A 25,545-nucleotide genomic window follows, 5' to 3' on the forward strand; every position below is an offset into this window, starting at 1 on the left:
TCTTCATGTATTGTTTCAACTTCATTTTAAAGAAAAGCAAAAATAGGGCAAATTACACTTTACCCCCCAGTGGTTTAGTGTTTTTCTATATAACCTCAGTATGGTTTCAAAAGATATACATAACCCCCTCATAATTTGGATTAAAGTATCAAAGTGACAAAAATGATCATTTGTAATGGAGTCACCTAAAATGTCAAAAATACCCTTATGTAAAGTTAAAAATTATTTATTAACCAAAGAGGGTTATATGTATATTTTGAAAACCATAATGAGGTTATATGGTAAAGTATTAAACCATAAGGGGGTTATATGGTAAAACATAAAGCCATACGGGATTAGTATGTCATGTATTTATAAGGATAATTTTGACATTTTTAAAGATTCCGTTACAAATGATCATTTCCGTCTCTTTGCAACTTTAATCTAAACCATGAGAGTGTTATGTATAGATTTTTAAATCATAGGGGGGTTATATAAAAAAACACTAAACCATGGGAGGTAAAGTTTAATTTGCCCGCAAAAATAAAGAAATAAATGAATCTCTGATATTATCTATCACGCTTTATTATATGATAAGTGACTATTTTTGGATGATATTTTATAATACTTTTGCAATATTATACGAAGAAAATGGTCAATTTTTGTTGGAATTAATTCTAAGTGCAATCCAATGCTCAATTGAGAAATTTGTCCCTTTTACTTGTACATTTTTTAATATTTTTTTGTAGGAGTTGGAAATGGATTTCATTTTAGACAACAAATAAGCTTACATTATAATAATTGAAGTCTTAAAATTCTCAAGGATGATGAGTTTCAAGAGTGATTCGAATCACTAGAAGAAGAAAATGAAGAAACTTGCCGAAAACAAAAATGTTAGGGGAGAAATATCTCAAGAAAGCCCTCAAAGAGGCCAATATGTAAGTCAAGAACCCAACTCTGACCCAAAAAATTAAGCTGTTAGGTCTCGGATTCTTACTTACATATTAATCGCTCTTTTTCCATCTTTTGAATTAATGTGGGACATAATTCTTTACTCATAAACCTAACAGAAAGTCGATTTGAATCCCTCCGAACAATTCTGCCAGTTTTTGGAGGAATTGCTTAGAGGGATTCGTGGCAGAGAGTTAAATTGAAAAATCAAAATTCGAAGAAAACAGGGGGAGAATCCGACCAATTTCTATAGGGATTGCTTGGAGGGATTTTGATCAAACTTTGCGGCTTCAACTTGCGCAAGTTGGTTTCATCTCCATTATTTCACTTCTTTTGGGGGACGAATTTGGTGACTTTTTAGCTGTAAAGGTGTGGATCTACAACCATCTTTTGAACCATTTTTTTCTATATAAACACATTAGCTTCAAGAATCGAAGGAGGGCTTGGAGAGGGCAAGGAACACCACAAAAATGTGGTTTTTTAGCTTTTTGGTTTAGATAGTGTAGGATAGTTTAATTTTAGCTAGCTCATCCTTTCTTGTGTATTAGTTAGATTAAGATGAAGTTGGAAGATGAAGAAGGTAAGGAGAGAGCTCATGTGACAAGGATTAATCTATGGTTGAAAAGGGATCTCTCAGGATATTTTCTCTTTGTTTTGAAGATAGAATGTATAGTGTCATATAGGCTACCGTAATTGTTAATTAATGTAACGAATGAAGGAGTGATGCCAAGTTGTCATTGGTTAAGTGGCACTAAGGATCTGATTTGTAATTAATGTACTTAGAGGCTATCGTCTTCCATCACTTGGGATCCTCGGTGACATATTTTGAGTGCCAATCCAATGCCACCTCTAATATTACGCCAAGTGTCCTGTTATTATTTGCATTTTAATTTTTTAATAATTCAAATTGGTTTGGTTTAATACAAGTTTTCTCTACCATCTAAACCTTTGAACCAAAATTAATGGGCCGGTCTAATTCAAATACCATCACTTTTGAGTTAACTACTCACGATCTGGGGAAAAAGAAAAAGGAAACCTCAAGACGATGAACCTCAAGATCTCTAATTCATTTACCTAGTTTTCTCTACCCATCAGGACGATGAACCTCAAGATCTCTAATTCATTTACCTAGTTTTCTCTATCAATTATGGCGACCCCTCAGATTTTGCAGAGAGAAGAAGATCTTCTCTTATGGCAGTCCCTCTTTGATGACCCCAAAGGTCCTACGATTTCCATCATCCTAAAATTGAAGATAGTAATAAAATCTCTTTTTAATTCCCTTGCTGATGTTCGCTCCAGCAATCGTCCTTGACAGCAATATGGAGGAGAATCTCGTTATCCAAGAAAGGGGAAGAAAAGTCACCTCTTGGCATTAAAACGCAGGCAAAACTTTAGAGTGGTGATGCAAGGTCTTTTCTCAACTTTTAGCTTATTGGGCAACGGTGCCACAAGCTTCCAGGGACTTTGTCTCTTTTTGGCTTTGTTCAAAGCAATCACCGATGAAAGACTTTGGTGGCTCAATCGCTCAGGTTTTCTTTTTCTTTTTCCCCAGATCGTGAGTAGTTAACTCAAAAGTGATGGTATTTGAATTAGACCGGCCCATTAATTTTGGTTCAAAGGTTTAGATGGTAGAGAAAACTTGTATTAAACCAAACCAATTTGAATTATTAAAAAATTAAAATGCAAATAATAACAGGACACTTGGCGTAATATTAGAGGTGGCATTGGATTGGCACTCAAAATATGTCACCGAGGATCCCAAGTGGTCTTCCATGAAGCTCACTTGTTCATTCTTTAATAAAATAGGTCCATTTGCTCCAAAGAAAGGAAAATGAACATTTGTTGCCAATTATAGAGCGATTACTAAAAGTACTTCATTTCACTAGTACAATTAACAAAATTAACATCTCTACCAGTTTAGGTATTGGAGCAACATCATCAGAGACTAGGACAAGAAGCTTCACTCAGGTGGATGGTCGTCTTCTGGAGTTTGAGGTGGTACAGGTTTCCAACCAGGTTTTTCATCCCAATAGATGTCGTAGTATATATGGCCTGGAAAGTGATCTTCCACACAACACCATCTACCTATGTATGCCTTCATACGTTTCCTGAACTTTTCTTCTCTCGGCTTGTCAGTGAAACCTATGAAGGCATCTTGCATGGATGAAAACTGAAGGACTTTGACATCTTTGAATAGTGAGAATACAGTCCTGTACGTTTCTTCGGAGCTATTTTTGGGAAATTTAACGACTCCTGTTCGATTTGTAGTAGCATATGACGAAACTTGACAACCATGCGAACCCTCTTGACAAAGAAATACATCAAGCCACGAATCTTTCACTTTCTGGGGAATGGATGGATTGTCAAGTATAGAATACTCTTTTATCCTTATCGATGGTCCGAATTCATCCTCAGGCAAGCCTTTCATAATGACATCAACCTGAAAGACATAATCCAAAGGACAGATAAAAGGTTGTCTCATAATACTGCCTACCATGTCTCCAGGACGGAATAACCAAAGAGTATCCATCCTGCACCATATACGAGGCATTATCAACGTCCGATTGAGCAATGAAGCAATAGCAAATGCAGTTCTAATTTGTTTTATTTGGTAATTAACAAGAACGAAGTGTGATTCAATGTTATGCTCTCCATCTAGTAACAAATTCTTTGGTATGGAAGGTTTAAATGTCAAGAACCCTTCAGGGGCATCATAGTAACTTGGTGGATCGTATAACAGTTTTGCTTCTCGAAACCTATGATGCTTTCCTTCAGTACCACAAGGTTGGAAGGTTGTACGCGTTGCATAAGGCTCGAGTTCGAGATGTTGATACATCTTCTGGACAAAAAAAGTATGCCCACTGCAAAAAATACTTGATGGGAGGCAACCGAACTTGAGCTCTCCATCATAAGCATAAATAAGTTTACTGTCTTGATCAACATATGGTCCTAATTTCCTGCGGATAATGTCATTGAAAACTTGTTGATCCCATATATTTTGATCCGCTAGAATCAACTCTTTCCATTCTTTTACAAACTTTTTTGAGGAATTTGTTGGCCTCCAGTGAAAAATACCTACATTGTAATGAACGTGAATTTGGTCGCAGAAGTCCAAACTGTCATCCACAACAGTCGGTACAATTTGATCAGTGGATGTCAGGATGTCTGCATCAGGGAAACGTGCTAGATATGGCAAGGGATTTTTCAACCAAACTGTATCTGTATCACACACCAGGAGTTCGAAACCAAAAGGGAGGAGAGCATCTATCAGGATAATTCTCTCCCTTTGCATCTTGTTCCAATCTGGCGAGCCCCAGCCAGCATCTATTGTGCTCATTTGGCTACCAATATCAAAAACTGGTACACCTTTCCAGTAAAGAGCCTCCAACAGTTTTGGGTCCATGGCACCAACAAGAAGGTTTTCGATGCTCAGTTCTGTCAAGTGCTTTACCCAGTTTAAGATGAAATCCATGAAACCATAATTACCAAAGGTAATTATTATGATGTTATCCTTCACTCTTTGCTGCACCAATTTCTTGCTCAGTTTGAAAGTCTTAAGAGGTGGCATCTTAGAACCAGCTGGAGGGACCTGCCAAATTGGTTTGACTAATTTGTTTTGTACCCTAGAAATGGGAGCTAATGGCAGAGAAGAATTGGATTCCTGCATTTTGGCTGGAGTAATTGGCAAAAGGGAAAACGATGAGGAAGACAATCTGTAAACATCAGAGAAAACGTAGAAACAATACAGGGCTGCTCCCATGAGCACAATTGCATAGATCGGCCAAAAAGCTGGCTTACAATTTTCCATATCTTTGCATAGATTCCTAAAGAAACCCGAAAAAGGAATTTGAGCTTTAATTGAATGACACTCAAATTATCCATTCCACTTATATAGAAAATCATCACAAAAAAAAATGTACCAGTACATTTGAAGGAGTTACAAATAATTATGGCTACATGAGTTTTTTCTTTTCTAGATTGTGCTATTCAATACTACGTTGCACTATTCATGAGGTTCGGGCTATGGTCTAATCAACACAGTGGGCACAGATTGCACAAAAATTGACTTGCTACAGAATTCAATTGGCTATTCCAAGCCATGTGTAAAATTTGATAGATCCCTAAGAAAATCCATAAAGGAATTTGAGTTTAATTTAATGAAACTCAATTTCATAAATTGATACATTCACCTTTGGGAAATGCAAATGTACATTTAAAGGATTTATTATGGATATGGTTTTCGGCTATAGATTGTGCTACACTATAACTGTACTTTTCAGGTCCACAATCCTAACGTTTGCCATGCTCTACATTCCCACAAATTGGGCCTTGGACCAGTCATTCATATAATTGTAAATTGAGTATGTTATTTATTTGTGCTTCATAAAAATTTACATGGGTACGGCCAGAAGAGTAAAATGTGAAAATTTTGGCTATTCATGTGCGAAGGACATTAAATAGAATAAATTAAAGCTGATTACTGCCATAATTTTTTTTGGCCTTTTCATCGTAAAGTTCTGTTTGTAATTAGACGATACTATTTTTTAGTTTTCTTATGAAATGGCATAAATAGAATTCTGCATAAGAAAATTTGAACTAAGATTATGGATCTAACCCCATGGATTACGAACCAGTAGTACGATGTAGCATAATGTCAAGGTTTTGATGTTCATGCTTAGTCAAGAAGTTCTACACATATTCATCTTAACATGAAAGATTTGCGCCTTAGCATATCAGCAATTAAATCTTAAAGCAATAAGTTAATTTGATGGCATTCCATATAGAGATGCTACACTCTAAAACTGTTGGTTGCTTTATTATAATTACGTGCAAAGTACGTGATATGTTAGTAGTATTTTTTTTCAAAAAGCTCAAAGGAGTAACAAACAGAAATTGATATAATTGAGATGCACTGGTAGATAAGACTGGAAAAAAAAGTACGACCAGACATAAGATGGATGTGAATTTACAACTGATGAATTTACAGATGAAAACGAAGATGGACAGCAAATTATGTCATTGCTGAAAGATTTTTTTTTTAGGGTAAATTACATTTTATCCCCCTGTGGTTTACCCCTTTTTTACATAACCCTCCTATGGTTTCAAAAGCTATACATAACCCCCTCATGGTTTGGATTAAAGTGTCAAAGTAACGGAAATAATCACTCGTAATGGAAATAATCACTCGTAACGGAACTTCTAAAAATGTTAAAATTACCCTTATAAATACATGACACATTAACCCCGTATAATTTTTGTGTTTTACCATATAACCCCCTTATGGTTTAATACTTTACCATATAACCCCCTTCTGATTTTCAAAATATACACATAACCCCCCTTGGTTAATACATAAATTTCAACTTTACATAAGGGTAATTTTGACATTTTAGGTAACGCCGTTATGAATGATCATTCCCGTCACTTTTACACTTTAATCTAAACTATAAGGGGGTTATGTATAACGTTTGAAATCATAGGGGGGTTATGTAAAAAAATGCTAAACCACGAGGGGGTAAAGTGGAATTTGCCCTTTTTTTGAAGTGGTTTTTGTTGGCACTGTGTATTTTGGACTTTTATCTGCAGAGTTTAAACTCAGAGAGTTGTTCTTTATCTGCCTATTTAAGGATTTTCATTCCCAATTCTAGCAACTTTTGCTGCCTCAAGTTATCTACCATCTTCTCAAAGAGAAAGATTTCCATCTACTTCTGGTCCGAGAAGAGAAAGGCAGAGACTGCTTTTAATCATTTGCCCTTCAATTCCTTGAGGATCTTATAAATCCCTAGAACTGGTTATTACAAGATCATTAACTAGTTATAAAAGAAATGAAAGAAAGTAGCTGTAGCACGGAAGGTTCCAAGACCAGCCGGACAACTAACCAACGTCTTGAGGACGATGAAGAAGATCATGAGGATGATGATCATCAAGAAGCCATGAACAACAACAGTACAAAGCCTAATATTAATGGTACCAGCTCTAGCAACAGAATTGACCAAACAATTCAAAAATGTCAATTCACCCACTAAATTTTTTGTGCCAATTTGTCCATTAAAATTTTGAATGTGCACCTTTGGGCTATTCCGTTAGGTTTCTTTTTGTCTTTTCATACTAATTGAGTGATCGAAATACTACATTTTTAGAAGTTTAACGTGTAAAAGATCGATACACACAAAAAAGTCCAATAGGTAAACTAAAACTTTCTCTATCAATAATTTCGAAATAGTACATTTTTAGAAGTTTAATGTGTAAAATATCGATATAAACAAAAAGTCGAATAGGTCAATTTAAACTTTCTCTACCAATAATTATCTTTTTATTTATCTGGTGCTTTTCTCACACCGTTATTATTTTTAGTATTCTTATGTCATATTGGATAAATTCGTGTAGTTAAATTATGTGTTTTATCGTTAGAGGTTTGAAAGCTAAATTATGTTTCCATAAAGTAAAGGTCAGTTTGTACAAAATTTTGATTGATGAATTATCAATGGAATATATTAATTACCCAAAAATAAATAAATAAATAAATAAATAAAGGACCCCTCCCAAACCGCTAACAAGGATAAAATGGAATTTGATGGTTTTGAAGGCATCTGCTTTACTTTGTGGTGGAAATAGCCATATGGCACATCTTGGAGATCAATTTGCTTTAACAGAATTTTATAAAAATGTTTTGGCTTGATTGAGATTTAAAAAAAAAAAAAAAACTAAGAAGAGTTTTAGAAATCTGGGAAAGACTTGAATCTCTCCTACGATTCCCAAAAAAAGGGATAATTTCAAAAACCTCCCTTGAGATTTCTAACAATTTCACTCAGCTCCTCTCAAGTTTAAAATATTACACTTACCTCCCTCGATATAGTAAAATACCTATAATGCCCTCCATTTGGTAGACAATTTTAAATTTAAGGCAATAAGTTTACAAAACCCAAAAAAAAAATTTTGTCTCTTGTCTATTTTTGCTCCTCTCTTTTCTAGTTAATATAACATCTTTTTATTATCTTCAGTTTTGTAAATATTAGCAAATTAAAATTAGAAAATCAACAGAGGGAGTAGATTATGTGTCAAACTATAAGGAAGTGAAGAGACTCGCAATGATAGCTAAATAAATAATGAAATTGATGATTGAAATAAGAAGAAAAACTAAAGATGTGGAATTTGTCATATTTTGTTTGTTGTCAAGAAAAACTTTTATAAAATATTAATAATTATATAAGGATTTCATTCATTGGATTAGAAATTTTTTATTATGATTTTATTGTGGAGGTAGAATTTATTCTCTACTTTTTAGATATTAATATTTTCAATGCCATAGAAGGGTTGTAATGACGATTCTAGACCAAATTAAGTTGTATTGAAAATGTATTTAAGTATTGATATTTAATTTTGGGGTATAAAATTGGTTGTCAATTGGGTTTGTGTGTGTTTTTTTTCATTTATTTTTTGCATGACAAGTATTAATACTGTATATGAAATTTGGAATCTTTTGGATGGCTATTTGGATTTAGAACTTATGCTTGAATCGTTGTTATGGATTAGGTTTGTTGATTTGTATAAAGTGTAGAAGAAAATGATTTGAGTATACTATATTTTTCTTTCTTAGTTTTGTACAAAAGGGCAATTTAGGATTTTTGAGAGAAAATTTAACTTGTTGGATTTTTATTGTTACTAAACAGTAAAAGTAGAGGAGGTATATGTAATTTTTAAAATTTGATAGGAGCTCTTTATAATTGTTAAAACCTTCAGGGGAGATTTGTGAAATTATGCCAAAAAAAATTTCTCTTAGGAGAGTTAGGATTTTGGAATAGGGGAAGCGAATCAAAGATAGGCACGTTATACATGAGTTACCTTAGAATATGACGGTTGTAAATAAAAATTAACTAATCTAAACAGAGAATTTCTATTATAGGCACAAAGAAATAAAAAGTACAAAAATTGCACCAACAGTTGGACTCTGTATGCTAAAAAAAAAAGAATAATAACACGATAAATATACGAACATAATCAAAAGTACATTTTAAGAGGAAAAAGTACTCAAATATTTTGAGGGAAAAGTCAGGATAGTGGAATCACAAAAGTTTAACAAAATTTTTGGGGGAGGTAAAGTAAGGAACTAAAAAAAATTCTTTAATATTACATAGATTAAAATGAAATTTCCTAGAAGTTAGGGTGGCGACTGGCCCTGCTGGTCACTCCTGCCTCTGCCATTCCCATCATTCTATTATTGTACCTATCCGCTCACCATCTTTCAAGTTATTGGTGCAAATTGCAAGAACTAGAATGCATTCGGGCTTTGATCTTTTGTTTTTCACTGTGAAGTTGCTGCTATCCTGGCCAGTTCCGTGCCAAGATTGAAGATGTTGACCATCCGATGTACCAAGATACATAGAGAAGCAAGCTGTAGAGACTTTTCTAGGCAAATTGGTAAACCTTGAGAAGCTCTACTTATCCCTCAGTTCAAACTGGATTTATATCACCTTTTGGAGAACTTAGATTTCTTCTACCACTCGATGATGAAACAATGGCTCAGAAAGTTTCCAAGTTTCGAGTGTTCCATTTCCGTGTAGGATATTGTATGCCTTGTACTGCTATGACCGTGGAACCAACATCCCTGCAGGATTTCAATCTTTCTCTGCCCATATACTTCGTGCTATGTATATTAGGATTATATCATATAAGCTTTGCAAAACTTTAAATAAGTGTTTGGAAGAGTCTTTGCACGAAAACTTTGAAAGAAAAAATGGAGTTCGTTGATACATAATAACGAACTTAATGGAATGATACCCTGACTAATTTGGGCTAAGTGAGTATATATGTATATTATAACATATATATGTGCATCATATGTGTATAAGCATGTGCGTTGTATGTGAATGGTTAAATGGGGAAGAAATAAACATTGGAAGAATATGTTGACAATATAGAAACACTAATTTTTTGTAAACAAGTAAAATAAGCTCAATCTCAAATATTAGTTTGATACTTTAGAAATGATTTTTAAAAAATCTTTAATTTAAACTTGTCGACCAAAAAAATTTTTTTTTTTGTTTGCATTGACATAGTTTACAAAATGTGTGCAAGGCAAAGTACTTAAAAATGGATAGTAAATGTTAATTGTAGTAAAAATGGATAGTAAAATGGGATAGTAATTGTTGTGTGCAAGCCATAAACTTATTTGCCTTCTATTTAATTTGTAAAATGGGATAGTAAATGTTGTAATAATGGATGGTAAAATGGGATAGTAAAATGGGTTAATTTGTTTTAACACCCTTCCATATTTAATTCAGAGTTTTTGATTTCTTGGTAGCCAATTATCTTCTTCACATTTATAAATAAAAAAATTTCTAAAAATTATTTAGGTGTATCGTGATGGAATTTTATGATTGGCATATTAGAAATTACAAATTAACTTTTTGACTGAACAAGATTGTGTCTCATTGATAGGTTGTGAAACATTCATTAGTGCAAGATGAGGAATATCTAAGTCCTCAGTGTCAGACGACACTATTGTAAAGCTCCTTATGGGCCGTTGCTCAAGTTGTATAGTTTGTTTTGATATCAATACAATTACTGACGTTTCTAAAAAACAAAAAAAAAGAAACATTCGTATATCTTTTTTATGTCTCATCTGAAAGTATATTTCTGTGAACTTGTGCCATGTACAACACTGCTAGAACTATTTATCCATTCCAGCTTGTGATATATTAGTATAAAATATTTTCTGCTTGTGGATCATTATCATATATGAAGCAGAGTTGGTTTCTGTAGCTTCTCTCTACATTACATGTTTTGAGCTGGAATTAAACAATGATGGCTAAAAGGTAATCCTTTCCTTTCTTCTTTTTCTACCAAAATGCATAGTACAATTTTGGTATTGCAGAGTACATGAATGACATGGATAGGCATTTACTAGTGTCAAGAATGTATCCTTATGTATGAGAACAGTACAAACATTCAGTCCTCTTCTGTAGAGAAACATTCTGATAAACTACTGCATGAGGCCTCAAGAAGGTAAATTATCCTATTCTGGAATTCGAGATGGTTTTGGTTTCCAATCAGGTTTTTCATCCCAATAGATGTCATAAGAAATTACCTGAGTATAATTCACACAACACCATATACTTGTATAAGCAGTCACACGTTTCCTGAAATTTTCTTCCATTGATTTGTCAGTGAAGCCTCTGAAGGCATCTTGCATGGATGAAAATTGAACGACTTTAACATCTTTGAATGAAGAGAAGACAGTCTTGTATGTTTCTTCTGAACTGTTCTTGGGAACTTTGAGCACTCCTGTTTGACTTGTAGCATTTGAAACTTGACAATCTTCTGATCCCTCTTGACAAAGGCTTACAACGAGTCGTGATTCTTTCACCTTCTGAGGCATTAATGGATTCTCAAAGAAAGAATGCTCCCTAATTCTGATCGGTTGTCCATATTCATCTTCTTGCAATTCCATGAGCATGACATTAACTTGAAATACATAATCCAAAGGACATACATATGGTTGTCTCATCACATTACCTGTCCAATCCTGAGGATTCATTAACCAACCGCTATCAATCCTGCACCATATTGGAGGCATGACCAATGTACGATTCAGCAACAAAGCAATAGCAAGTGCAGTCCTTATCTGTTTTATTTGGTAATTTACAAGAGCAAAATGTGACTCAATACTATGCTTTCCATCTAGTAACAAGCTCTTGGGGATGGAAAGCTTAAATGTCAAGAACCCTCCTGGCACGTCAAAATAACTTGGCGGATCATAAAAAACTGTTGCCTCTCGTAGCCTATGACGTTTTCCTTCAGTACCAGAAAATTGGAATGTGGTATGGACAGCATAAGGCTCTAGTCTTAGTTGTTGATACATTGCCTGGATAAAATATGTATGTCCACTGCAAAAAATACTCGCGGGGAGAAAGCCGAGCTTGAGGTTTCCATCATAAGCATAAACAAGTCCACTCTCTCCATCAACAGATGGGCCCAATTGTTGGCGAACAAGAACATTGAAGCCATATTGATCCCATATCGTCTCATTAGCTTCTAGCATTTCTTTCCATTCTTTAGCCAATTTCTTTGAAGAACTTGATGGTCGCCATAGAAACATACCTATGTTATAATCTGCACCAACTTCTTTCCAGATCTCCAATCTGTCATCAACAACTGTTGGTACGAGTTGATCAGTGGAGGTCAAGATATCTGCTTCAGGGAACCGTGCTAGGTATGGTAGGGGATTTCTCAACCAGATCGCATCGACATCACACATCAACAGTTCAAAGCCAAAAGCGAGGATGGTATCTATCAAGATTGCCTTCTCTCTTCCCATCTTATGAAAGTTTTCCGATCCCCACCCGAAATCATCTATGCTCATTTTACTTCCCATATCAAAAACAGGTATACCTTTCCAATAAAGAGCCTCCAGCAATTTTGTATCCAAAGCACCAACAAGAAGGTTTTCGACGCCAAGATCAGTCAAGTGCTTAACCCATGTTATGACAAAATCCATGAAAGCATAGTTAGCGTAAGTGACTATTACAATGTTATCCTTCACTCTCTGCTGAACCAGTTTCTTGCTCAATCTAAAGGTCTTCAGAGGTGGCATCTTGGAACCAGTAGAGGGGATCTCCCAAACGGGTTTTACTAATTTGTTGTGTGGCCTGGGATTGGCAGCCAACATTACATTTTCAGTAGTCAAATGAGAAGAATTCAATGCCTTATTTAGGCCTGGAGTACTGGAAAATACAAAAGAAGATGAGGAAGAAGAGGAAGTATAAAGAGCAGATAAAAAATAGGAAGAATACTTAAATATGCCTACCACCACAATCACATAGATCAGCACAAATATTACTTTCAAATTTGCCATAACTTTCTGCAACTGGAAGTGGATTTCCATTGGCGCACACACAAAAGGATTTTGAGTTTAAGGTAATGACAGTCCAATTTTTCAAAAAGATTTTTATCATTCAACAAGAAAATTATCTCAAGAAATTGCTAAAGGGACTATGGTCAAGCTATTTTAAGTAGGTTGTGCTATAGATTTACCCAAGTGTTATGAGTTGTGGGCTATTAAAAGCCATGTGCCCTTATGTACGTACAAGTGAAGCAATTCAATTTCTACTTGAAAGACGAAAGTTGGCAGAAGACAAGTTTATTAAATCCTGCAAGGTGCTAAAATTGTGAAATAGTTTCTTGATCAACATCAAAGTTGAGGGCTATGCCTATGCCCTACATTTTCTACTCCATCTTTGCCCTTTTTCTTACGCTGATTATTGAACGGCGCGTAACAAAATTGAATGCATGAATTTTTTTTCCAATGTTTTCTTTTTCTGGAAAGGGATAGGGTCAATAGAAAGCCAAAAGCAGTATAGAGTATGTTTAAAAAAAAATATTGGCCAAATGAGCACAACTTAATCTATCTAATCAAATCAAACTTGAAATTTGCAGCGAGTTAAGCCACCACCTCCGGGCTTGAGTTTACTTGGGCTTGAGTTTAATTGATTAAAATTACGTTAAAAAGAAAAGAGAGATTTAAATTTTAATCACCTTCGTGCCTGGGTTTAATTGGGTCTGGATTTAATTGATTAAGAGCTCGTTGAGAGAAAAAGAGAGATTTAAATTCAAAACTTTTAAATATCATATCTCACCTTTAATCAACAGACTAAGGCCTCCTTGGCATTTACATCCAAATTTGTTTGCTAAATTCTGAAATTAAAGCGATTAGTAGTAAGGGCTTAAAACTGTAGTTTTCATTCTCAACAAAATATATCAGATAAACATTGCCACTGTCGAACAAAGGAATTAAAACTCGGACACTGCAACATGACAGCAGAACACTTTTTCCATTGCTATAATTTCACGTTGAATACGGTTATTAACTGTCACATGAATATATTACACAATGACCAATGGCTTGCCAGCTTTAGGAAAATTGTTGTATTTATCTTATCATTGTCAAAATAAATATACTTAATTTTCCTAAAGTATATTTCATTATCTTCAGCTTCACTCTACTTGTAATCCAAATTCGCACTAGTTTTTAGTGGTGTTTTAAAAAACCTTTTTATGAACTAACATAATAGCTTATACACATCAATATTGTAGCATTGGGAATTGCCATAAATTTGATGGATAGCTACATATAGTGATGGTTATGTTCACTGTTTCGTTTGTGGCGAAGAGAAAGTAGGGGATAATTAGCATAATTAGTTACTCTGGAGTCTACATGGCAAGAGTGCGGAGTATTAAAACTTGGACAGTAAATTAGAGTTTGTCTAATAAGTGTCTTCGCAATAGTTAGTAATCAATTGCAGAGTGTGAGTTTTTAAAGAAAACTAAAGCTAAATTTGAAAATTACTTAACTAAAGTTGGGATACACACACACAATGTGTGTGTATTTAAATAGTGATTTCTTTTTATAAAAAAAAAAGTATTTTTAGTAAGGGAAGAGTGGAATTTAAGAAGTGGGGAGGGAGAAAAAATTTAAAATAGTGATTGTGTGTCTCTAAATTGCAATTATGTGCGCTCTTGCTGATATTAAAAGTAAACAAAATTTACTGAATTTTAGTTTAAAATTAAAGAAAAACTATTGCTTTCTATTGGCCTTAAGGAGTCAAAATTACTTGGCAAATTGCAAGAGATGGATTGAAAAATTTTAATTGCATGTGAATTTCAATTTCTTCGGAACGGTAAAAGGCATCGGCAAACTCGAGTTCAATTCCAACATATTCACAACAGCTAGAAACGGATACAGTTCAGATGCAATGAACGATAAAATTGGATAAAATTAACTACATATCAAAGTCGATGGAAATTTACTTTGATGAGAATGCAGACGAAACCATGGTTCGCCATGGCGGGTCGCGGTTTTAGTTCTTTCACATCCGTCATGATATATCGGTTGAATATTGGGTGATATGCACATTATAACACATAAAATTTTTTTAAAATTTTGAAAAAATTACTAAAATTAGAAAATACCAAAAAAGGTATAATTTGAAAAAATATCCGAATTGATTCGGATATATTGGCCGATACCATGTATCACGGATTTGAATCAGTCAATATCAACCGACACAGAACGAGTCACTGCGAATATGATAATATCCGAAATTCGGAGATCGGTACTTCATTCCGGCGACGACTCGGCCGATATTGCTAACCATGGAGAAACCAAAGATGAACAGGAGACTAAAATTGAAACTAAACTGAAAGATCCTCTCAGTGCTGACAATTTTCTTCTAGCGATCTTTACTTGAATTTTACCTGAAATGACAGACTAATCAGACGATCGTTGATGTTTGTTTGACTTGGGACCTCAAGGATTTAAAATTGCTGTGCAAGAGAACGATAAGGACGATACATAACATCCACATGGCAAAAATGATTGCTTGATTGGACTTGAATTTCAGTTTCTTCAGAATGGTCAAAGGAAATGCTGAACTCGATATCTATTTCAGTTTGCACAACAAAGAGAAATGGGTACAATTCCGTTGCAGTGATTGCTAACACTGGAATAAAAGTCAGGCCAGACATTAAGCTGGATGGGGATTTACCAGTAATGAATTTTCTGAAGAAATTGAAGATGATCTAATCACTGAAACCGAAGCTCAAATGAAGAATCAAATCACTGCTGAAAGTTTCTTTAAAGTGGTGTCTGTTGGCTGCATAGTTTGGTATTCTGTCTTTATAATTATAACTCAAGATGCATCTGGCTGGGCTGATAACTGATTCATTGATAATAGGTCTTTTCTCCTGATGTTGGGGCCACTACCTGACAACTTCTCTTTCAACATAGAAGCCAAATTGGTTATGAAGAACCGAAGTAATCTTGACAGATCCAGGTCTACCATTTTCCAGCAAAGATGTGAATTTATGTGTTCGCTATACACTCATCAGAAAAATCCATATGAAACTCCTCCTCTTGGACAAATAGTATGAATGCTCTTTCCTGGAGCAGGCTCCTCTCCATTAATTACCCCTTCTCTCCAATTTCCCTCAATACTTCTTTGGATCAAAGACACAGGTACCAGGTATCATTCAATGGCTGAGATTAATTTTTTAAAACTATATTTACTTAACCATGATAGAAGATAAAGTTTGACGTCATTAAATAATTACAATCTACTAACTGAAACTTGCTATCTTATCTACTCGAAATCCCACATTCATTAGTCGTTACTACATCAGCGACCGATATATATTGCCTAAAATTTGGATCACTAGCCCATTTAATAAGGGATGAGTTATTTCGTATTTGTGTTTTATAAAATTTAGATTTCTCTGATTTCTTTCTTTTAACTCCAAACAAATATAGAAAGGAAAAGAAACTAAGACTGATAAATTAATACAGCCAAATTTACAATCTTTTTCTTTTGGGTAAAAAACGAAAAAATTCCCTGTGGTAAATCTAATACACAGAAAAGTCTCTCATGGTTTCAAAATATACAGCACGATATTCCGTACTTTTAACTAAATTGTAAAGGTGATGGAGTCCGTTAAACTTAACGGAAATTGACGAAATGACCAAAATGCACTGATATAATTAAGCAAAAGACAGATCAAAAAAATCATTTATTTTATTCTCTAGATAGAGAGAATTGAGGGTTAAAGGGTAGAACAGGTATATTTGATAAAAATTGGTATAAAATTTTTTTTTTAGGTTCCAATAAGTCATTTTCGTTAAGTTTAACGGATTCCGTCACCTTTACCATTTAGTTCAAAGTACGGGGTGTCGTGTTGCATATTTTGAAATCACGGGGGATTTTTCTGTGTATTAGGTTTACCACAGGGGATTTTTTTGTATTTTACCCTTTTCTTTTTGGAAATATGCAATTTTGATGAAAAGTAAAAGAAATGTGACACAATTAATTTATTTTTAAAATAGAAGACGGAATTTTGATATAAGAGCAAGTTTAATTCCGAATTTTACCCGTTTGGACTGCAAGTATACAGGTCAATTTAGTAGTTTTGGCCAAATATCGGGTCGATCCCACGAGAAGCAACTTAAACAAGTACTAGATCCTTTACTTACTCTATTATTTAGACTACAATCAATTTAAGCAAGAAAATCTACAATTACTACTACCTACAAATCTTAATTAGACAATTGCAAGATAACAAATGGAGAAAATTCACTAAATATTTGAGTCTAGGGATGTAGATTCCATTTATGGCATAAACAACACAAATGAATAGATTTACCTCTTGTTACAACCCTTGTTTAACTAGAGATTCATTTCCAATATTACCAAATCTCATTCTCATGATAAAATGGCATAGAGTAGTCTAGTATTCCCTATTCTCATGGTGAATAACTAGTTCTACTTTTGTTTCCTTCATGAAATACAAGTTTAATCCACTTAAGTGTACCTCTATTCTCATGAGTCTACTACTTAAGCTCTACTCATGTTGTTCCATCATTATTACCAATTGTCATTGAATAATAACAACTAAGAGCTTGTTATTGGTGATCAAACAACAACAATGGCTAAGCATGCACAAGTAGACAAGTTAATACAAGATGTAACAAGCGTAAATCATATCCATTTCATATCAAGTAATCATAAGTTTCATCTACTCCCTAAATCTAGAAATTTAGCTACTCATGTAAGATATAACAAGAAAACACATAATTTCATTGCATGAACACATCATGAATCACAAGTAAAAAATAGATAAGAGAAAGCTTAGCCAAGGTTAATGAAGAAACTCTCAATGATCTTCAATTTCTTCAACAAAACGGGTACAATGAAGTCTCCAATTGTTCTCTACAAAAGTTACTAGCTAGAGAGAATAAGACAAGACCGTCTTCTAAGTTCTTATGCTAAAATCTGATATGAACTCCTTCTACTCTTCTCTAATGATGGCTTTTTCTCCTTTTCTTTCCAAATTTGCCCCTCATTCAATTCTTCACATCTTGCTTCTTCAAGTGTACAAGAGGTCTGCCAGCTTCTAGCCGAAATTTTGTGTGAAACATGAGTCAAAAAGTAAGTGTAAACTGAGCACAAGTTGTTCTGCCAGTTGCAGAGGAGAGAGAAAGATTCAAGACCTAGATCCGAGGGATGAAAAGTTGATCCGAGCTCGGATCCGTTCCTTCAGCATTTCTTCACCATTCTTCATGCAGGATCCGAGACCTTCTTCAAATCGATCCGAGCTCAGATCGCCGTGCCCTCAGATCCACTTCTCCTGAAGATTAGACGAGGCCTCGGATCACTGGGGATGAGATTGGATCCGAGCTCAGATCCCTCTCCCCTATTTCCATCTTCAAATTCTTTTCTCTTTCGCTCAATTTTCACTCCTTGTTTCACTTGTCCGTTGTCCTCTGACTAGTATCTTGCGTCTTCTTCATCTTATGTAAGTGTTTCATGCCCCGATAACCTACAAAATATCACATGTTTATGCACTCATTTTACAAGTTCCGATCACTAAACAACACTTGAAGCAATTTGCACCAAAAAGAGTTTAAGTACGACTATGATCCTCTAAAAATATGACAAAAGCTCGTGCAAAACAGTACAAAAATATATACAAAATATTCACTTATCAATAGAATGATAAACTTGCAATCCAATTTTGACCATATTTTGTTACTGTAATAAAGAATGGCTTTTTTTTTTTAACAATCAACTTATTAAAGTTAAGTATAGATGTTGTAATTTAGTCAATCTTTTACAATTGCAAAAGTTTTTTCACTAATCAATTGTACTACTATAGTTCACATCAAATTTCCTTGATATGAAAAATGTGCCATCCAAAAGTCACCATTATTAACTAATATAATTCATAAAATAGCCCACATTAATTATCAATACACGAAAAAATAGTGTAAATGAATACAAATTTATAAAAATAAATCTTATATGTACTGATAATATATATATTTTCATTATTGGATCTATGACATATATGCAAAAGTTGGATTTCAAATTTAAATTTTACATAATTATCACTCATCAAAAAACCAACAACATATACAAAATTAATCCAATTTATAAATTGTACATTTTTTGTTGATGAACTCATTTTTTGAAAACTTGTTGAATATAACCATTATTAGTTCACATGGCAATAGAGTAAACTAGACAAAAGGAAATTTGCTTTTACTCCATCTACTAGATAAATACTTTTTTATGAGATGTATAATTTTGAAGTCCATTTACTTAAGTATATTAGAAAATATTTGTATGGGTGGTACTTTAATTAATTTAGCTGAAAGAATGTAAGACATTTTTTTTTGGGCAAAGAAATAAAACGGAAAGAATAAATGAGGTTTGAATAAAATAATGGGATAAAAACAAAAAAACCCTTGTGGTATACCTAATACATAGAAAAGCTTCATGTGGTTTCAAAACATACAAAATAACACCTTATATTTTGAACTAAATTGTAAACTAACAGAATTCGTTAAACTTAACGAAAATGATGGTCTCGGCCGTTAAACTTACCAGATTCCGTTAAGTTTACTGTTAAATTTACCGGATTCTATTAAATTTTTCGTTAAATTTACCGGATTCCGTTAAGTTTAACGAATTCTGTTAGTTTATAATTTAATTCAAAACATAAGGTGTCGTTTTGTATGTTTTGAAATTACGGGGGACTTTTCTGTGTATTAGGCATACCATAGGGGGCTTTTTTGTTTTTAACCCTAAAATAATTCAACAAATTACGAAAAGATAATGTTGATTAGTTCACTGCCCTGATCCAAACTAAGAAAGATTCCTCAAATTTAGCATAACACATCTTAGAGTCGGAACAGAAGTTTGTGGGGCTCACTTAACCAACAAGGTTCACTACTTTTGGAACATAGATATCCGTGGCGCTTGCCTAAAACAAGATGAACTTTTGTTTCCAATGACGGAGTGACTGCTGAAATTACTTCACTTCATTAGTACAACTAACAACAACTAACAAAATTATCATCTCTGCCACTTTAGGTTGACAATAAGCCTCACGCAGGTGGATGGTCGTCTTCTGGAGTTCGAGGCGGTTCAGGTTTCCAACCAGGTTTTTCATCCCAATAGATGTCGTAGTATATATGGCCTGGAGAGTGATCTTCGACACAACACCATCTACCTATGTATGCCTTCATACGCTTCCTGAACTTTTCTTCCCTGAGCTTGTCAGTGAAACCAATGGAGGCATCTTCCATGGATGAAAATTGAAGGACTTTGACATCTTTGAATAGTGAGAATACAGTCCAGTACGTTTCTTGAGAGCTATTTTTTGGAAATTTGAGGATTCCTGTTTGATTTGTTGTAGCATATGATGAAACTTGACAACCTCGTGATCCCTCGTGACAGAGATCTACATCAAGCCATGAATCTTTCACCTTCCGGGGCATGGATGGATTGTCAAGTATAGAATACTCTTTAATCCTTATCGATGGTCCGAATTCCTCCTCTGGTAATCCTCTAACCATCACATCAACCAGAAATACAGAATCCAGAGGACAGACAAAAGGTTGTCTCATAATACTGCCTACCATGTCTCCAGGACGATGTAACCAAATAGTATCCATCCTGCACCATATACGAGGCATTACCAATGTACGATTAAGCAATGAAGCAATAGCAAATGCAGTTCTAATTTGTTTTATTTGGTAATTAACAAGGGCAAAGTGTGATTCAATGTTATGCTCTCCATCTAGGAGCAAATTCTTCGGTATTGAAGGTTTAAATGTCAAGAAGCCTTCAGGGACGTCATAGTAACTTGGTGGATCATATAAAAGTTTTGCTTCTCGAAACCTATGATACTTTCCCTCGGTACCACAAGATTGATGAGTTGTATGCGCAGCATATGGCTCGAGTCCAAGATGTTGATACATGTTTTGGACAAAAAATGTATGCCCAGTACAAAAAATACTTGATGGGAGACAACCCAACTTGAGCTCTCCATCATAAGCATAAATGACTTTACTATCTTGATCAACAAATGGTCCTAATTGTCGGCGGATAATGTCATTGAAAACAACTTGGTCCCATATATTTTGATCCGCTAGAATCAGCTCTTTCCATTCTTTTGCCAATTTTTTTGAGGAATTTGATGGCCTCCAATGAAATAAACCTATATTGTAGTGAACGTGAATTTGCTCACAGAATTCCAAACTGTCATCCACGACTGTTGGTATAAGTTGATCAGTGGATGTCAGGATGTCTGCATCAGGAAAACGTGCTAGATATGGTAGGGGATTCTTCAACCAAACCGTATCTGAATCACATAATAACAGCTCAAAACCAAAACGGAGGAAAGCATCTATCAAAATAGCTTTCTCCCTTTGCATCTTCTGAAAGTCTGGTGAGCCCCAGCCAACATCTATTGTGCTCATTTGTCTACCCATATAAAAAACTGGTACTCCATTCCAATAAAGAGCCTCCAGCAGTTTTGTGTCCATGGCACCAACAAGAAGGTTGTCAATGCCCAATTCTGTCAAGTGCTTTACCCAATTTAGGACGAAATCCATGAAAGCGTAGTTAGCATAACTAACTATTATGATGTTATCCTTCACTCTTTGCTGCACCAATTTCTTGCTCAGTTTGAAAGCCTTAAGAGGTGGCATCTTGGAACCAGCAGGAGGGACCTCCCAAATATGTTTGGCTAATTTGTTCTGTAGCCTGGAAATGGGAGCTAGTGAAGAATTTCCAGTATTAGTTGTATGAGAGGAATTGGATGCCATGATTTTGGCTGGAGTACTTGGCAAGAGGGAAAAAGAGGAGGAAGAGGATCTATATACATCAGAGAAAATGAAGAAACAATACAAGGCTGCTCCCATGAGCACAATTGCATAGATCGGCCAGAAAGTTGGCTTACAATTTTCCATATCTTTGAATAGATTTCTAAGCAAACCCAAAAGGGAATTTGAGCTTAATTGAATGGCAATCGAAATATCCATTTAAGCAAACATCTAGTTATATAGAAAGTTACCAAGAAAAAAGTGTAAAATCATTCAAAACATCTCTCACATTATGACAAATGAATTTTTGCGTCCTTCACTTTTAAAATAGTAACTTTATGTTCCTTACAAAATAAAGTCAGTAAAATTTGATTCAAATGTAAGTTTTTGACCACTTTTTACACTAAATGTAGTACGTGACTCACATATGGTCTTTTTTTTAAAGGCAAAATGGTTGGATCCCATTTGGAATTAAACAAATGATTTGATCCATATTTATTTTTATCCCTAAAAGGGTATGATTTGCCGGAACTATATTCATTTTTTCACTAAAAAAGTTGGATCTGACCTAATTCATATTATTTTTATTACTAAAAAAGTGAGATTTGACCCTTTTTTTAAATAAAGAATGTCTGCATATCAGTCATGGGGTGATTTCAAATGAAAAAAATAGTTGAAAACTTAAATAGGGACTAAAGTTTGTTAACTTGAATTTTTAAGAGACGTAAAGTAAACATTTTAAAAATTAAGGATGCAAATATTTATTTAGTGAAATGTAAGAGATGTTTGAACAATTTTTCAAAAAAAAAAAAAAGAACAAGTACATTTGAAAGAGTCATAAGTTATTATGGCTATATGAGATTTTTCTTTTCTAGATTGTGCTATTTAGTATTGCATTTAACTCTTCATGAGGCTTGGGCTCAGGTCTAAGGGCCTTAGATTGACACAACACAGTTGACTATAGATTTGCAAAGAAATTGACTTGCAACTTGCTGCATATTTCAATTGGCTATTCCAAGCCATCTCCAAATTTTGATACATCCCCGAGAAAACCCATAAAGAATTTGAATTTAGTTGAATGAAACTCAAATTTATAGATTGAGGGAACAGTCACCTTTGGAAAATGTAAGCGTACACTTAAAAGATTCATCATGGCTATTGTTTTCGTTCTATATATAGACTGTGCTATGCTACAATTCTAAAATTTTACTGCGCCTCGTGCTGAAGTAGTTTCAGGGCCACAACATAAGCTTTGCCATGCTCCACATTTTCTCACAAGTTGGGGCTGGACCAATTATTCGTGTAATGAATTAATTGAGTTTGTTATTTATTTGTGCTTGATAGAAACTTACATGGATCCAGCCAAAAAATAAAATGTGTAAATTTTGTCTAACCATGTGAGAAGGTCATTCAATGGAATAAATTAGACGATGCTATTTTTTTTTTTTGTTTTCGTATGATAAGACATAATTAGAGCTTTGCATAAGAAAATTTGAACTAAGATTATGGATTACGAACCAATAGTACGATACAGCATAATATCAAGGTTTTGACTTTTATGCTTACTGAAGAAATACTACATATATTCATCTTGCCATGAAAGATTTGCACTTTAGCATATCAGCAATCAAATCTTAAAGCAATGAGTTAATTTGATGATATTATGTTTTGTTTGATATATTTTCTGTCATTAGTGTAGATTTATTGAATGAAATAATCTTTTCTTCAAAAAAAAAAGGGCTGGTTGTTTGATGACAATATATGAGAAGCTAATGAATCTCAGGTTTGATAAGAAATTATATCAATTGGTCCATGGCAATGGATATCCAATTTGTCGCAAATGATAACAATTGGCATTAGAACATTCCCTTAATTTACACTGTAGATGTAGATTTGGGATTCTAAGTTTGAACTGGGACTTTAGTAGAAAAAGTTTACTTAAATTGCTTCACCTCGTACTTTTCCTAGACAGAAAAACAGAATAATCTTTTTGATTAGATGGAACCCCCTCAAATTGGTTTTACCATTTACATTGCAGATTACTTTTAAATCACTGGTTTTTCTAGCTAAACAAACTTTCTCTTGTATTAATTAAACACTTCTATCCACTGCTAAGTTTATTACCATTTTTATTTCTTTTTGGGGAATGAAACATCAATTTACATGTGATCAAGATCTCTGTTGATATATAGCCTTCTATTCTAAGCATATCCTTTGTTTTATAGAAGAATGACCACTAAAACACATTCAAAGTGTATATAAGTTAATACATGTTTAGCAGGAGGAAAAAAGAAAATGAAAGAAATTAAAAAAAATTTAACAAAGTTCAAGTTAAACACGAAAAGCAAACCAATGTACCATTGGTTTGGTGTATAGAGAGGCTCGAGAGAGGAGACTCGTTTATTGCTATGAAGTCAAGAAAAGAACCCAAAGGGAAAAATATTTGGTTAAGATATGTTACAATTGCTTATATGTTACCACCTAACTCAATTCTCCTAATAAGATATAACTTAAACATAAAAAATTTCATAATTAATTTAGTTGGATTTAGTCTTGTTTCAGCCCCATCGAACATTTACTAAGCTCATTTGTCTACCCATATCAACTAACTTTTTACCATTTATGATCTTTAGGCCATGGTTTAGGGAAAGGAAGTTTGGAATTATGATGATGATAGCCAACAAAAGCATGCATTTATTTGAAGTTGAAACATGGTAAAGAATATTGCTGCAAAACTTGATGGGGTTATGCATAATTTTTGAAATCATACAGGGGTTATGTGAAAAATCGCTAATCCACAAGAGGGTAAAGTGTAATTTTCCCTTATTATTATCATCATCATCATCTTGGGTTATTAATTTAACGTGCAAAGTATGTGACAAGCTAGATTTTTCAGAAAGGTCAAAGGAGCTGGCAAACTTGATGTGAGCTCCAATATTCACTACGAATAGAAATGCATACAATTGAGATGCACTGATCCGGATTGATAGCACTAATAAAATTAAAATTTTGTGTCGAAATAACTTCAGACTCTGAGACGATTGTTAATATTTATTTGTCTTAAAAACTCAAAATTTAAAATTACTATGCAAAAGACCAATAACGGATATATATAACATCAACTTCGGAAAAACAAAACTTCGATTGAATTTCAATTTCAATTTCTTCTGAAAGGTCAAACGAAATCGCGAACTTGATTTCTACTTAGCCTTTCACAATAAACAGAAATTGATACAATTGATGAGATGCATTAATTGATAAGACTGGAGGAAAAGTAAGACTATAACCACTGGTTCTCGGTCCATTAGCTACCAAGGGAATTTCAAGTTCTTTTAGGGGGGTGTCGGTCAGGATTCGAATCCTACTAACGTTATTTTCGCCAAGAAACAATAACAGCAGGTAGACACACAACAAGAAACAGCAGAGGAAGGCGTCCCCCCTCTAATGAATTTACTGATGAAAACAGAGATAAACAGGAATAGGATTTCAAAAAAAAAAACCTGAACACAAATTTACAACTAATGAAGTTACTGATGAAAACAGAGATAAACAGGAAACTGAAATTGAAAGATCATGTAATTGCTGATTTTTTTTGGCTGCATGTCTTTTGGTCTTTTATTCTCACACTTAGGACAAGTTCTTCATTCATCACTCCTTCAGCACGCACCAAAGAATACAAAAAATCGCAATGCACCGACTATTTTTTTTTTTTTTTTTTTGGTATCAAGTCCGTTAATTGCCACTGTTTTCTTAGAACTGAAAACATGTGGCATGCACAGTCTATCATCTTAGGGCATTTTCATTCCGTTATAGATTGAATGATGAAAATAGTACACTTTGAGGTGTTCAGTGGGCAAATTGACTCAGAAAAAGTTGAATAGGTAACATTGAAAACTTTTCTACCATTGTTTATGTTTATGTGTGATTGGTGCTTCTCTCGCATAGTTATTTATTTT

At 34.1% G+C, this 25,545-nt stretch overlaps 3 protein-coding genes across 3 annotated transcripts; all 3 read right to left on the reverse strand.

The window, feature by feature from the left end:
* Window positions 1-2,890: 2,890 nt before the first annotated feature.
* LOC113740732 (arabinosyltransferase XEG113-like) lies at window positions 2,891-4,858 on the reverse strand. Its single transcript, XM_072046450.1, has 2 exons — window positions 4,851-4,858; window positions 2,891-4,754 (listed from the first exon to the last, which is right to left on the reverse strand). The coding sequence occupies exons 1-2, from the start codon at window positions 4,856-4,858 to the stop codon at window positions 2,891-2,893; spliced, it is 1,872 nt and encodes a 623-aa protein (XP_071902551.1).
* Window positions 4,859-10,945: 6,087 nt separating this feature from the next.
* On the reverse strand, window positions 10,946-12,814 carry LOC113740733 (arabinosyltransferase XEG113-like). Its single transcript, XM_072046451.1, has one exon. It carries the CDS (start codon window positions 12,812-12,814, stop codon window positions 10,946-10,948), a length of 1,869 nt encoding a protein of 622 aa, XP_071902552.1.
* A 7,053-nt stretch (window positions 12,815-19,867) lies between these two features.
* On the reverse strand, window positions 19,868-21,808 carry LOC113740734 (arabinosyltransferase XEG113-like). The gene has a single exon (XM_027268264.2). The coding sequence runs from the start codon at window positions 21,806-21,808 to the stop codon at window positions 19,868-19,870; it is 1,941 nt and encodes a 646-aa protein (XP_027124065.1).
* Between the last annotated feature and the right edge of the window lie 3,737 nt (window positions 21,809-25,545).

The sequence above is a fragment of the Coffea arabica genome, chromosome 4e, assembly GCF_036785885.1.
Source record: "Coffea arabica cultivar ET-39 chromosome 4e, Coffea Arabica ET-39 HiFi, whole genome shotgun sequence".
Taxonomy (NCBI): domain Eukaryota; kingdom Viridiplantae; phylum Streptophyta; class Magnoliopsida; order Gentianales; family Rubiaceae; genus Coffea; species Coffea arabica.

Bases quoted from the DNA above. Each gene is read 5' to 3' on its own strand.
- LOC113740733 (XM_072046451.1), bottom strand. From the start codon at position 12,814: ATGGAAATCCACTTCCAGTTGCAGAAAGTTATGGCAAATTTGAAAGTA.
- LOC113740734 (XM_027268264.2), bottom strand. From the start codon at position 21,808: ATGGATATTTCGATTGCCATTCAATTAAGCTCAAATTCCCTTTTGGGT.